The sequence below is a fragment of the Erigeron canadensis genome, chromosome 9 (genome assembly GCF_010389155.1).
Source record: "Erigeron canadensis isolate Cc75 chromosome 9, C_canadensis_v1, whole genome shotgun sequence".
NCBI classification, from domain to species: Eukaryota; Viridiplantae; Streptophyta; class Magnoliopsida; order Asterales; family Asteraceae; genus Erigeron; species Erigeron canadensis.
In genome coordinates this window covers 4,497,918-4,512,574 of record NC_057769.1, presented here as the reverse complement: position 1 = coordinate 4,512,574, position 14,657 = coordinate 4,497,918, and the positions used below count along the sequence as shown (strand labels likewise).

Below are 14,657 nucleotides of genomic sequence, written 5' to 3'. Positions count from 1 at the left end.
ATGTAGATTAATTTATAAATGGTAAAATGGTAATTTTTTATCTAATACTTTTATGAAAGAGAAAATAATAATTATTATAAGATAGTATAGATAAGTAACATAATTTTAGAAACGAAATAGTTAATTTGATGTACGTAACGTTTAAGGTTTCAAGACAAAATTCAAATGCTTCTCAAATACAATGTGTTTTGTATTGAAAATGATTAATTCTTTTAAAAATCTTTAACTCTCTTTTCTAATTTCAACTCTTGATTTTGACACATGTCATGATCTTATTGTTAAAAGATTTTTTAGGAGGTTTAAATGTTTAATTAGGGAAATTTATCATTTCCCATCTTGTATCTATTATATAAAAAAAATAAAATTCTAATGATATCATGATTTTTTAAATAATATTTAGTTGTCATTATTACATTCATTTCTATCAATTATATCCTTTTTATTTTCTTGATTTATGACATCATTCTTTAAAAAGTTTAAATTATTTTTTAATAGATTTATGATATCTTTTATTTTTAGCTTAAGTCCAATGTAAAATAAAATGTAATTATCTAAATTTTTTTTAAACGACTATATGTCAATTTTTAAATATAATATCACCATCTATTTTCGTCTTAGTATTATCAATCAGCCCGTCTGTATTAAATAATAAAATAATTGTTATAAAATTATCATTTAAAAAAAAGTGAAATAGCTTAATTTTCATCTCTAAATTATTTTTAAAGTTAAGTTTTTTTTGTTTAATTTTCTTATGATATTCTAAGCACTTTCCTTCTTTAAGTTTATATAATTTTTATTTTTGTTATTTATGATGCTCTTTTCTATATATAAAAAAAATAAGTTTTTATTTTCCTTTGAAAACTCTAATGTTTTATACATGGTCTTTTAATTTTTCATCATAATAGATTTTTAAATTACCTGCATATTATGCAGGTTAATAAGCTAAATATATATTCGAAATATAAGATATACTATTTCGAGATTATGAATATGGTTAAACTATCTCATAGTTCTTAAATATCGACATAACTTAATGTTACAAAAGTTTTATTTATAAGCCCGGGTTGAACCCGGGTTAATTGGCTAGTATATATATAGGTTAGGATGTAGATATTAATTAGGAATGGGTCTTTTTATTATGTGTGGAAAAAAAAAAAGTAACTGGATGAAAACTTCATGATCTAATGTACCATTTGGTACACAATAATCCTCTGGCCAAGTTAGTGTCTAGGTTGATCTAAACCACTTAATAATCTCTTAATTATCTTAAGTTTGTATTTAACAAAACTCAAACCCAGAAATTATGGCTGGTGATCGCTAGGTCTATTACCCGATGAATAGACACTCCCTTAGGAATCTAATAAGAATAAAATACACTCGACCCACATATTTGCACACCTGAAAATTCATATGATGTTTCTAAAGCTTGCTCAAAGTTCATTCTATAATTCCTAACAACTTTTCAAGCAGATATGACGAGCCAAACTTAAGGAAAACGGTGTGAAATCATCCGGGCCTCGGCTTTATCGTGCGTTGATAATGCTATTTAATTATTTTAACTTCTTTCTTTAATAATTGTTTCAGTTTGGTTTCATATCAAACTCGTCTTATATTTTATTCTTTTTGTAATCATTGTATATACTTCGAATTTTATAAACTTTTTTATGTAATACATATGTGATTGTATTCTATTATAGTTTGCTTCGAATCATAGGTACGAGAATTACTTTTCATACAAGCAGGGGCGGTACCACATGGGGGGCAAAAGGGGTAAATGCCCCTCTTAAAATTTAGATTTTATCATGTATTTTTAAATTTTTCATCGATTTTAAAATTTTTTTTATAGGTTTTTAACATTTTGACCCCTTTTATATTCATATTTTCACGGATTTTTTAATCTGTAATTTTTTTCTGGTACTGCCATTACCTACAAGATACTATTATAATGATCAATTGACGAATGTAAATTATCTTAGGTGAAGGAAGATGTTAAAATCAATAACTAACGTCAAGAATTCACTCCTCGGCCAATTGATCATTCTTATACGTGTTGTTAAAGTTTATTTCATTCTTAAAGTTCTGAACCAAACCACAATTTAATTCTTTATTCTATCTAATTTTGTAATATATATATAGAGAAAATTTCATATAAGTCACCCTTAAATCACAATATATCATATTTGCCCAATTAAATTTTGAAATATGAGATGTTATTTCTAATACCCTTAAATATCAAATATGCCATTATTAGATAAAATATATCAAATGTGTCTAAATACATTATTAAATATTATATATGGGGTCATTATTTTCGATATATGTAACATGTCACTGAAATATATTGAATACTTCAAATTTATCATTAAAAATTAAATTGTACTTGTTATCTTTTTCTTTAATTCATGAGTTTTTCTTGTATCAAATGTCGTAGAGCTAATTACTTGTGCAAAAATAAAAGCTTCAAGTAGTTGAGTCACTTAGAAACCAAGATCGCAACACTTAACTATATACTATGAATTGAATAGACTAACGGATTTAAGAATATCAATAAAATTAATCATGTCAGTAACATTGAATTAAATTTACACGGTTAGAGGAAAAAACATGGATTGAATTATAAAAGCAAAGAGAAAAAAATGTGTGTAACTGTGATTTCTAAATATTTTATTAATAATTTTAAAGATTTTTTATGTTTTAATTTTGACTATATTAGTTTAATCGGGTATATTGGATATTATTCAATGACATATTTGATATATTGATAAATTAGGAATGACATATATGATACTTTGTTATTCAATAATGATATATTTGATATATTGATATAATAGAAATGACATATATGATAATTCAAAATTTAATTGGGCAAATATGATATTTTATAACTTACCAATGACATATATGAAACTTTCCCATATATATACTAGAAAGATACCCGTTGTTATGTAATGACGGCGACGACAACGGTGGCCGTGGCGTGCGGCGGTGGCGATGTAATGGTGGCGGCGATTGGTGGTGGTGGCGGCAATGCCAACAAAAAATGTAGGTTATTAATGTAATATGGTCTTGATTAATTGTTGAAACTTAAAATTGTTGAAACTTAAATTAAACAAAAAGATCAATTTTAGCTTTACAATAGAGTATAGATCGATAATGTTAGGGATAAAATAGTTAATTTGATGTACTTATCGTTTCAACTTTTAAGACAAAACTCAAACGCTTTATACCAACACACCTACATGATATGCGATAATAGATGGATCATCATGAAATTTTAAATTATGGTGTAAATTAAATTCAAAGTTAAAAATCGTAAATCTTACTGTTAAAATAAAAAAAAAAAATCATGAATTTTAATCAGCAAATCCCGTATCGGTTAGTATATGATTTATATTTATTCACACTTTGGAAATTATTATACTTTTACAAAGGGTGATGTTATTTTGTTAGGTTCTATCCTAAAAAAAATCCATAGTATATTTTTTGTTCTATCTTCAAATTACCTATTTTTGATACAAGATAGCTGCTTTACTAATAAATGACAAATGAACCCAAAAAATTGGCTACAAAACATACCCGAAATTGGGGTGAATCGATAATTTTTCAGAAGTGGCATCGTCATTTTGCGATTCGACTCCATAAATTGGATACTTCGCATATTCCATGTTTTAACGTTTGTATACCAACGCATGCGTGTTTACTTATTACAATAGTTTTTGTCTTAAACAATACCGTACGTTATTATTATTATTTTTTAATTTTATTTTAATCAATTAGATGATTTGTTCATGTTTATTAGGCTAAGGGGGTGTTTGGCCTAGCTTATATTTTTTGGCTTGACTTTTGGTTTTTTTCTTTAAGTTTATAAGCTCTTATGTAATGTTTTGATTAACTTTTAGTTTTTGAAGGAAAAAGAAAAAAGAATAGAAAGAAAAGATAAAAAACTTTGATTTTACCAGCTTATTAAAAAACGGCTTATAAAAACTTAAAAGCTCACACAAATACTTAAAATAATTTTTTTTTCTCTCAAAATAAGTAAAAAAGTTAAAAACTCCTTATAAAATCTAGACCAAACACCCCCTAAGTTCTGGACCAGACACCCCCTAAGTTTTAAACTTTTGATTAAGTCATTAAACTTTTGGCCATCTCTCATCCCATCTCTCCTAATATTAGAATTACACCTTTTACAATGTGGGGCTGTATCCAAAATGCCCACACAAGATGTAATTCAATAAAGATTACATTTTAAAATAAATATTGGTACCTTATGATATTGGTATCATTACTTTGATATATTTACCACTAAGATGTAACGATCGATACATATAATATACTGTATAACTGATTATTCTAACAATATTGATACATGTATTAAAAAAGAGTTCGTATCATAAGTATTGCATGTCCTTTAACGAGCATGGTATCCGCGCAATGCAGCGACGATGACGGCGGTATGTTGGCGGTGACGGATGGTGATGTTGGTGGCATCTATCGTCAAATGTTGTAGATAATTGATGTAGATGTGTTTGATTTAAAAGGGTAGTAGAGATACTTTATAATATAATGGACTAATGGTGTTATTTAATATCTAATATTATCTTATAAAATATTTTGCCTTTTTTTTAAGAAAAGATGATTTGAACTATCCAAAATAACCTTATTCTTTATTCACTAATTTAAATCTCAACCACTAATTTTTTTCTTCTCCTCAAATCTCAACCACTCATTTTTTTTCCTCATCCATAAATCATCTTATTCCTCTAATTCATTCAAAATATTTTATCTCAAAAACCGTATATCGATAAATTATAAAAAAAATGTATGGATGTTCTTAGAATTTCATGCTCTTTCATTAGAGATGTCATTCGATATACTTTCGATGAATTTTTAAATTCGAAGGCGGAACCCGTACGACTAAGACATTTGACTATCATACTCTATGACTTGACCTATCACCTCCACCATCTCACCGCCGCAACGCGCGGACACTATCTCTCGTTTAATATTAAGGGTTTGTGGTGATTTTATTCATTAGGGTAGTTTGGTCAATTCGTATAACCCATTTTTTTTTATACTTTGAACATGATGATATAATTTTGATATAGTAGGTATAGATAATCTTCAATGTTTTGACTTGTGACTTAATACCCTTGAGGCTCTTTAATTTGTCCGCGTTCGTAAAGAATCCTTTCGTTAACATTCTTAATTAGCAAATATATGAATGTAGCTTTGTTGTTTTTCTTAGGTCAAATTTAACCTCATCCTTCATGTGACAAAATTGGAAACCGCACTGATGATGATACAAATAATTGAACAAAACAAGTCAATGTGAGATTTCTCCCTGTTCTCTTCTTTTCTCTATTTTTTATTTTTATTTTTTTTGTCTTCCAAACTCTTATATAAAGACTACTAAACTCCATCATATCTTTCCAAGTAAAAGAAAGGAAAAAAGATATGGAAGAACACAACAAGAATATTGTGTACGACTTGTACAAGGCATTAGCTACCGGTGATACCACCACGGTGCAACGCGTCCTAGCGCCAGATATCGAGTGGTGGTTCCATGGTCCACCATCAAATAAGTGCAACCTCATGAGAGTGCTCACCAGTAAAGGTTATTCTTCTTGTCATAGCATATCTTTTGAGCCTCTTTCTATCGTTGGTATCGGGACCATGGTACTAGCGGAGGGATACCAAGTTCATCAAAACCGAAAAACGTATTGGGTACATGCGTGGACCGTAGATAATGGGAAGATTATAACAGAAGTGAAAGAGTATCACAACTCTTCGGTTATAGTAGTTACGCGAATTAAAAAGTCTATTAATGACGTCGTCGATTTGGCTTCACCGGGGTGTCTTAAACCGAGTAAAATGTGGCAAAGCAAACTTGCTAACAATGCTTATTTGCCTCGACTTCTTCTTGTGCTGTAAATTTGTTACACCCTTAAAATATGGGATGTTCGTCCATCATCACTTACATGGCTTTTGGAATTCTTTAGATTAATTTATATTGTTCAATTTAATACCCGTATGAAAAGATATAGTTATTTGAATTATGGACAAATTTTAGTCTGAGTATACATACATTACTTGCGTTTGACAAAAAGAAAGGGATTAAATGCGATTGGAAACCAACGGCAATAAAGTATGTACTAATAATTAAGTAGTAGTCATATACTCATATTAGTAACAATCTAATTATATGCAAGAATAAAGGAGATGATGGTTTGAAGGTTTGCAGGCTGTTTATGTTAGTGTTGCGAATGAGAATAGAGAGCGGTGCAAGATGACGCTTCTTGGTCCCATTCTAACACTAATGTGGAGCTTGCTGGTTGAATTGCAGTAATGACTTTGTACTTGAATTGAGTCTTTTTTTGGATGAATGTTTTCATGTTTTATTATTGATCTGTACAGTTGTGCTCTTTGTGCATGTTAATAAAATTCACTTTGTGCATGTTAATAAAATTCACCCTTTAAAGTTAAAAAATTATATGCAAGAAAACAAATAATACTGTATGCAAATTGTAAAAGGTTATGAAATAGAATTTTGTCAGTAAAATTTTGTAACTAGAAAAATTGTCAAGGCCAAAAATTGATTCAAGTACGTGATATAAATTCGTTTAGTTGTTGAATTTCTATGAAATTTGATGGAAAATGATTTGATATTTTATTATTATTATTATTATTATTATTATTATTATTATTATTATTATTATTATTATTATTATTATTATTTTTTATGTTAGTCTTTTGGAAAGAGAGATGAAAACGTACATGGTTTTGCTTAACTAAAAGTAATTAACGATCGATTGAAATGGATTACCGACCTATGGGTCTTGGTCCTAAAGGTTGGTTGTGGTTTCTTGGTTTCTTTCCCCAAATAGAACTTATGAAGCCGATGCTATAGCCGTTAGTTTTTGCTTTGTGGGTTGTTCTATCTCGCCTCTTTCTTTTGGTCTTTTGGTTTCAATAGTTCGACTGCCTTTTACGTTTTTAGTTTGTTTTGGTCAAACTAGGTGTCACCATTTGATTATTGGTAGCCAAACCAAAAATTGGTTTATTGCAACCACACCATTAGTCCTACTACTATATGTAGTTACTAATCGACAAATAAGTTATGAATTCTACTTACATATGTCGTATTGCGGTCATTTATAGGAAAAAAAGGGAACATAAGTTAATCTTTACCACCATTGCTAACTTTTAATAAGTTATTAAATGGATAAAAGTTAGGACTATCAATAGCGTAGTCACATGCTCACACGTAGCCATGCCTTAAAACCGGTTACAAGCCGAAATCGAATTTGGTCTACGTGATCAAAAAATTTGTTTTGACAAAATCCAAACCGGTTTTGGTTAAAAGGTTGATTGGTTTTTCTCCCAAAATTGAAACCGATCCAATATGGAACCGGCAAAAAAACAATTTTAGAAACTGTAAACCAAACCGGGGATTTTTCCAAAACCAGAATCGGTTTGAATTTCGGTTTAAGAAGTCAATTTTTCCAAAACCGGTTTTTTTGGCATGTCTGCTCACACGTGACAATAGTTAATGGATTAACCGAATGTCTTAGCTTTGCTGGGATTCTTTTTGTATGTTGGTTAATGAAAATTTTGTTTTGGGGGCTTGGGAGTTGGGCTGTGAGACTGTTGGCTTTTGAGCGACCCAATTTGCAATACTATTTTAAAGCCCACCACGTGAGACATATCTTTAATTTCGTGTTGAGCAGTTGAGCTGGCATATTTCTTTCAATTCTAGTTATGTCTTAATAGGTTAGATAAGTGGTAAACATCCTTATCTTTGGAGACAGACGTTATAGGGTCGATCCTTATCCCATGCAAAGGTTGGAGGGCCTTTTCTACCATTTAGGTAGAAACTAGAAGCAACCTCTCTACTTAGGTAGATGTAAGGTCTGCCTACATCTTAACCTCCCCCATACACTGTTGAGGTATTGGGGCTCAAAACTCGCGGAAGGCGGCACTGAGCAGTTACTTACCTTACTTTTACTCTAAGCAGCATGGTTGGATCAGTGGTAAACATCCTTGCCTCTGGAGACAGAGGTCATGGGGTTGATCCTCATCACATGCAAAGGTTGGAGGGACTTTTCTACCATTTAGGTAGAAACTGGAAGCAGCCTCTCTAGTTAGGTAGAGGTAAGGTCTGCCTACATGCATCTTAACCTCCCCATACACCGTCGAGGTATTAGGACTCAAAAACCCGCAGAAGACAGGACTGGGCAGTTACTTACTTTACTTTTACTCTCAGTAGTCAGTACTGGAAATTAGTACAGTAGTATTAAATTTCAAGTGGACCGAGTCCAAGACTGATAAACACTTTTAATAGTTTCCAAATTCCAACCGGTATAGAAAAATGCCAAAACAGGTCCTTTACTGATACCGACTTACCGAGTCATACGAGACTGAGCCGATATCATGTTTGTTAACTTTCAAGACCAGTAAAGTTGATGTCAAGATCGGTACACAATGGTACCAATCATATATATGATCATCCTTATTTTAAATAATCGAAATGGCAGTTGGCGTTGTTGGCTGTCCGTTTTATAATTTTTACTAGTAATATATACTGTATTTATTTTAAACCCTTTACATACAAAAGCGTTTCTACAAATTGGTATATAAATATATTAAAAATTAATGTAATATAATCTTTTTGTAAACTTATTTTTATTTAATTTATTAAAATATAACTTGTTTTATAATTTAATACACGTTGTTTTTTAGTTACTATCGATGCTGACTTAATACAGATAGATAGAATTTTAGATGCGTCGATTTGGAGGTAAATAAATCCATTCCAACCCATTTAGCCGTGGGATTTTGGACTCGTCGAGCTCGTCATGGATGGCAGCGTCTCTTTTGAGTCTCGTCATGGATGCGTTCCTCATCTATACGATGAGCGAGGATAAGGAAGAGCTAAGTGTTTTTTTAACCAATCAAAATTACAAAAACGGATAAATGTTTGAGAAAGTGGTGAAAGAAGGATGTTAGATGATAAAAAGGTGTTCTTGAGATATTCTTAACTGATAAGCATCTGAGGTATATGTTTACAGTTTTACTTTTACATTGGCCTACCAACAGGCCGAGTCGTTATTCTTGAGTCGATAACATTTGACCTTTATTTTGTCCACTTTGACCAATGACCACATAGCAAAATCATATATCTATCTAGTTTAATTTTCTTCACGTAAGCAACACTCTTTTACCATTAAAGGATCACATCACATGTTAACAAAATAGACGTTAGTTTTGTCTTTAATTGATCATCACATCAATCAAACTCTTATATAAACATAAACTTTGGTCTCTACTCTAGCTAATTAATTCAAAACAAAATGGAAGCAATCAACAAGAACATAGTGTGTGACTTCTACAAGGCGTTGGCTGCCCACGACTCCGACATGGTGCCACGACTCCTATCTCCAAATATCGATTGGTGGTTCCATGGTCCGCCCGCTCATAAGTACAACCTTATGCAATTGCTCACCGGTAGTCGTGTTTTAGATGGTGAAGACTCTTACAATCCTCACGTTGTCATCGGTATTGGGTCAGTGGTGATAGCGGAGGGGTGTAACATTCACGAGAACCAGAAAACCTATTGGGTACATGCGTGGACTGTCGAGAATGGCATCATGACACAAGTGAGGGAGTATATAGACACATTCGTTACTGTTAATCGTATCGACGAATCTAGTAATGTATGTTTGTCTTCACCGCGATCTCCTAAATGTAAAAATATGTGGGAGAGTGAACTTGTTGACAATGATTGTGTACCTCGTCTTCTTCTAGTGATTTAAGTTCACTAAATCCTCTCACATTGTTTGGATAGGTTTTGAAATTTTATTATATTAATGTCTCCATATATGTACTATTTCCACCTATATACCAAAAATTATTATAGGAACTTGGTAAACATATATAATTTCGTCTACATTAAACAAACGAAATATCTCATAAGTTTTTCTTAACTAAGTGTGTTCCAAACTTCCAATGACTCGAGTAAAAGTGGTTATATGGTTATACCTGTACCCCGATTTAGAAGATATGCACATATGACATATGTGAGAACCATTTGAATCGGAGATTCACGAGAACATTTAAATTATAATTTAGTATTTATATGTAAATGTTATATATGAACAAATTCAAGCATTTATAAACATCAAGTTATACCTAAAATTATATACGTTTATATGTGAATAATTCTCATATGAATCATACCTATAATTAATAAATCGATCGAGATATTTAAGAAAAGTATATCAAGATACGTATATATGTGATGAATACAGAGCTCAACACGGTTCTACATTATAGAAATAAACCAGCCATATGGAAAAACAACACACAAGTATAACCAAATTAACATAATACATAGGAATCTATGATCGGACAAATTCTAAGAAGAGAACTACATCATAAACGTCACAAAATGAAAACCGAAGACATACCATAATTATATGTGCTTTTTTTTCATATCTTAGCTCGCTGTGATTAATACAATTTTTTTTTTTTTATTCATTTTGCAGTAGTCGTAATTACTATCACGTCATGAGTCTAGAATGTGTAGTTGGATTTAATTAATTCTAGATTTTTTCTTGTGTATTTAACTTTTAGCATCTTGCTAGTAATCTTTTCTAATATAATTTTGCTGTTAAAAAAAAGTTAATTAATGTGTATTTTTCGTAATATATGATGCACCGAAACTTCAAACAGGTAGCCGTACCCGTTTCCGAAACTCCATGGAAACGTTTCCTCAACTCCATGGAAACGTTTCCTCGTACGAAACACGTATGAAACATTCCCTGGAATTTTCTATAGATACCGAAACATTTCTTTGAAGTTTTCATACGGTTTCTAATTAATACCAAGGTTTTAAAGGACTTTTTCTAATCCCCAAACCCAAACATGTTATGTTATATACAATTTGATCAACATTAAATTTTTTATATTCTAAAATCAATTATTAAACACTAAACATTCAATGAGTAATCACTACTCAAGCATGTATTATACAGTTCTACATATGTAATTATACATAATCTCTCAAGTCTCAAGTCTCTCTTTATGAAAAAATTGATATAATTTATATTTGTATATTTTTTTTATTGTCGTATCCGTATCCTAGATTTTTTAGTTTTGGCGTTCCCCGTTCCCGTATCGTTCCCGTACCCGTTTCGGTGCTACATAGTTCGTAATAAAGAGGTAGCTTGATTTTGTGTGTCAAAGTTTTAAGCCCCAATACCTCAATGGTGTATTCGAAAAGTTAAGATGTAGGCAGACCTTACCTCTATCTAAGTAGAGAGGTTGTTTATATTTTCAACATAAATGATAAAAAAGACCCTACAACCTCTACATGAAATGAAGATCGAACCTATGACCTCGGCTACATCATAAGCCACCATAAACCACCGCGGCTACATCCAACGTACGTTAAGTTGGCTTAATTAAAAAACTCCTAGAGGCCCCCAACAACTTTTGGGGTTAATGGAATTAATTTGAAGTTCATTGTAATTCAGTCGCTTTGATAATTATAATTTAACCTTTTCAAAAGATCTTTAATCAAAAAAGCACGAATGCGAATTCGAATATTTCAATAGATTTTTGACTAAATTGATCAAAGCAATTTTTATTATATCATACTTTTTAAGATTAAAATCTTGGTTGTTAACTTGACTGAATATTGGAAAACATGGTCCTTATTCTTTAGTCAAGGTAGCCTTTTTTTTGTCCACTATGACCGCCTATAGCAAAGCTACGAAATTTAATAGGTGAAAATTGGAAATGCTTTGTCTACTAGTTTGATTTTCTTCTCTATTTTTCTATTTCATCACGTAAATAACACTCTATTCTTACATTGACTAGACAAGTAGACATGCATTTTGTCCTCCTTTGGTCAAACCAAAGTCCAAACTACTATATATATATAAACACAAAGTTTCATCTCTAGCTATCACTAAAAAACTCAAACTTAATTAAGAAAATGGAAGCAGTTAACAAGAAAATCGTGTGTGAATTCTACAAGGCATTGGCTGCCCACGACGCTAGCACGGTTCAAGGCCGGCCCTGACCATGGGCGGGCTGGGCAACATCCCTGAGCAAGAAACAAATAGGGGCAAAAATTTTTGGGCTATATGTGAACTAGATCTGAGCATGAATCTATAGTGGTCATTATATAGATTTTGGATGATCAATATAACTAAACTAAACAATATAATGAAGGTAATATGTTCATTTAGTTACGGGAAGTTGAATGTGAAAATAAAACTTAAAGTGTGTTTCAATTGAGTTTCCTGTGTGTGTTTGGTTCAAGAAGAAAGAGATACAGTATTTTTACCTTATAATTTATTTCTCTAAAACCCCTTATAATAATAGTCTTTTGAATGTCATGTGGGTCACGGGGTCTTTTGTTGGAAAAATATGTTGATCATTTTGACTGCCCACAGTTCAGGGCCGGTCCTGAGTTATTTGATGCTCAGGGCTTGATAGCCAAAAATTGCCCTCTACTATAATTTTGTACCACTTAAGAGCTTATAACGTTGTAGAACGATAAGAGTTCAATCCTTGTTAAATAATTATATGTTACAAATTTATAAGTTAAGAAAATAAACTTCGAATTGAAATTTTCATTTTACGCATCACCTAAAACGGTATACTCCGTATTTGCGAGAATTTGAAATAAAAATATTAAGTAGATTATAATAGTAGTCAATATTAACTAAATATTAAACAGATTTCTAATGCACGGGGTCTTTTTTAACTCTATATAATTAATAAAGATAATAATAATAATAATTTTTAACAAAAAATAAAATATTTTATTAGCTCTTTTGGATAGTCAACTATTTTTTATATAAAAAGAAGAATTGTATCATTTTTACAAATATGAGTAAGAGAAATAATTGTAAAAAATATCTTTTGATTAATTTAAATTTAAATCTGTAACAGACATTTTAGTTACAAATAAGTGTAAATTTTTTAGAATCTCATTAGAAAGACCATTATAATTATAAAATCCAAAAAAAAAAAAAAAAAACTAGTCAAAATTATTAAGAAGAAAAATACATCCGTAAAAGTGGTAAAATCATTTTAATTGAAACTGTGCCACGGTTCAATGTCTCCTAGCTCCAGATATCGACTGGTGGTTCCACGGTCCACCTGCTCACAAATACGGAGTACAACCTTATGCAATTGCTCACTGGTAGTCGTGTTCTAGTCGACGCCAATGATTCTTACAAACCTCTTGTTGTCGTTAGTATTGGGTCGATGGTGGTGGCAGAAGGGTATCACATTCACGAAAACCGGAAGACAAATTGGGTACATGTTTGGACTGTGGAGAATGGCAAGATCATGACACAAGTGAGGGAGTATCTAGACACATTCGTTACTGTTAGTCGTATCATAAAATCGAGTGATGTATGTATTCCTTCACCGCGGTCTCCTAAAGGTACAAAGATATGGGAGAGTGAACTTGTTGACAATGTTTGTGTACCTCGTCTTCTACTAGTAATTTAAGTTTACTAAATCGTAAAAAGTTATTTGCGACAAGGAATATAAATGGGGGCGAAGTTTTGTTAATTGGTACTAGTTAAGTTTATACCATCTTGATTCAAATTTATATGTTTAATACAATTCATCTCTGTAATTCAGTTAATTAAAGTATAATTTGGTGTATTGTTGTTCTCACTTGCAAGCTAGTCAGTATAGAGCATAATAGCATTTACTAGATTTATACCCGTGTGGCCGTGTATATAAATTTTAATTTACAATTAAACTAAATGACATAAACAAAAATTAATTTGATAAAATCGAATGATATGATTGGTAATCTTTTAGTGTTAATATAATTTAATAAATCATTAGTTTAATATGTTAAAGATACTTGTGATAATATTATCAAAATCCAAATCCAGACGATCATATTTATAAATTTGTCGGTCACTAGTATTTAATTTCGAATTTTTGTGATTAAAATGTAATTTGTACCGTTTTGCAATACCATTCTAAACAAATATTGGTCGATCTTTTGTAGAAAGAAGAGGTGGGATGGGTACTAATGGCAATTCGACTGTAGGTTTGCTTTTTTATAGAAAGAAATTTTCATTTTTAAAATTTATTTGGCCGTTGTTTTAAAAATATAATATTTTTAACAAACTCCAAAGTAGCCATCTTTTTTCTTTTGGTTAACCCTTTTTATTTGCATACATCCATTTATTTACTTATTTTATTCACACTTCTACTATAATACCTGCACTAGATTTATACAATTCTTTCAATTCAAATCTTTATCTCAATATCAGAAAGTCATAATGTATGTTCCAACGTTTATTTATGAGAAATGATATTTATACCATGGATAAAATAATATTAATTAGAACTGTGAATTGTATTGCTCATCAATATGTACAATAACATCAAAAGAGAATTGGACAGGCCCAAAACTCATATTAAAGGCAACGCCATATGCAACTAAAACAGAACACAAAGACACAACAACCTTATACAACTTCCTCTCATGCATAGCAGCCTCAAAACAACAAAACAATACTAACAAAAATTTAAAATATGCTAGAATGGGACCAAGTAGCTTCATTTTGCACAGCTCACTATTCCCATTCGCACACATATTTCAAATTTTGGAA

At 30.9% G+C, this 14,657-nt stretch overlaps 3 protein-coding genes across 3 annotated transcripts; all 3 read left to right on the top strand.

Moving 5' to 3' along the window:
- The first annotated feature begins 5,454 nt into the window (after positions 1 to 5,454).
- Positions 5,455 to 5,931, top strand: LOC122581596 (senescence associated gene 20-like). Its single transcript, XM_043753839.1, has one exon. It carries the CDS (start codon positions 5,455 to 5,457, stop codon positions 5,929 to 5,931), a length of 477 nt encoding a protein of 158 aa, XP_043609774.1.
- A 3,419-nt stretch (positions 5,932 to 9,350) lies between these two features.
- Positions 9,351 to 9,812, top strand: LOC122581594 (wound-induced protein 1-like). The gene has a single exon (XM_043753837.1). The coding sequence runs from the start codon at positions 9,351 to 9,353 to the stop codon at positions 9,810 to 9,812; it is 462 nt and encodes a 153-aa protein (XP_043609772.1).
- Positions 9,813 to 11,998: 2,186 nt separating this feature from the next.
- Positions 11,999 to 13,530, top strand: LOC122581593 (wound-induced protein 1-like). Its single transcript, XM_043753836.1, has 2 exons — positions 11,999 to 12,067; positions 13,141 to 13,530. Exons 1-2 carry the CDS (start codon positions 11,999 to 12,001, stop codon positions 13,528 to 13,530), a joined length of 459 nt encoding a protein of 152 aa, XP_043609771.1.
- Positions 13,531 to 14,657: the final 1,127 nt, after the last annotated feature.

Bases quoted from the DNA above. Each gene is read 5' to 3' on its own strand.
- LOC122581596 (XM_043753839.1), top strand. From the start codon at position 5,455: ATGGAAGAACACAACAAGAATATTGTGTACGACTTGTACAAGGCATTA.
- LOC122581594 (XM_043753837.1), top strand. From the start codon at position 9,351: ATGGAAGCAATCAACAAGAACATAGTGTGTGACTTCTACAAGGCGTTG.
- LOC122581593 (XM_043753836.1), top strand. From the start codon at position 11,999: ATGGAAGCAGTTAACAAGAAAATCGTGTGTGAATTCTACAAGGCATTG. The intron at 12,068-13,140 runs GTTCAAGGCCGG...AATGTCTCCTAG, and splicing joins CTGCCCACGACGCTAGCACG to CTCCAGATATCGACTGGTGG.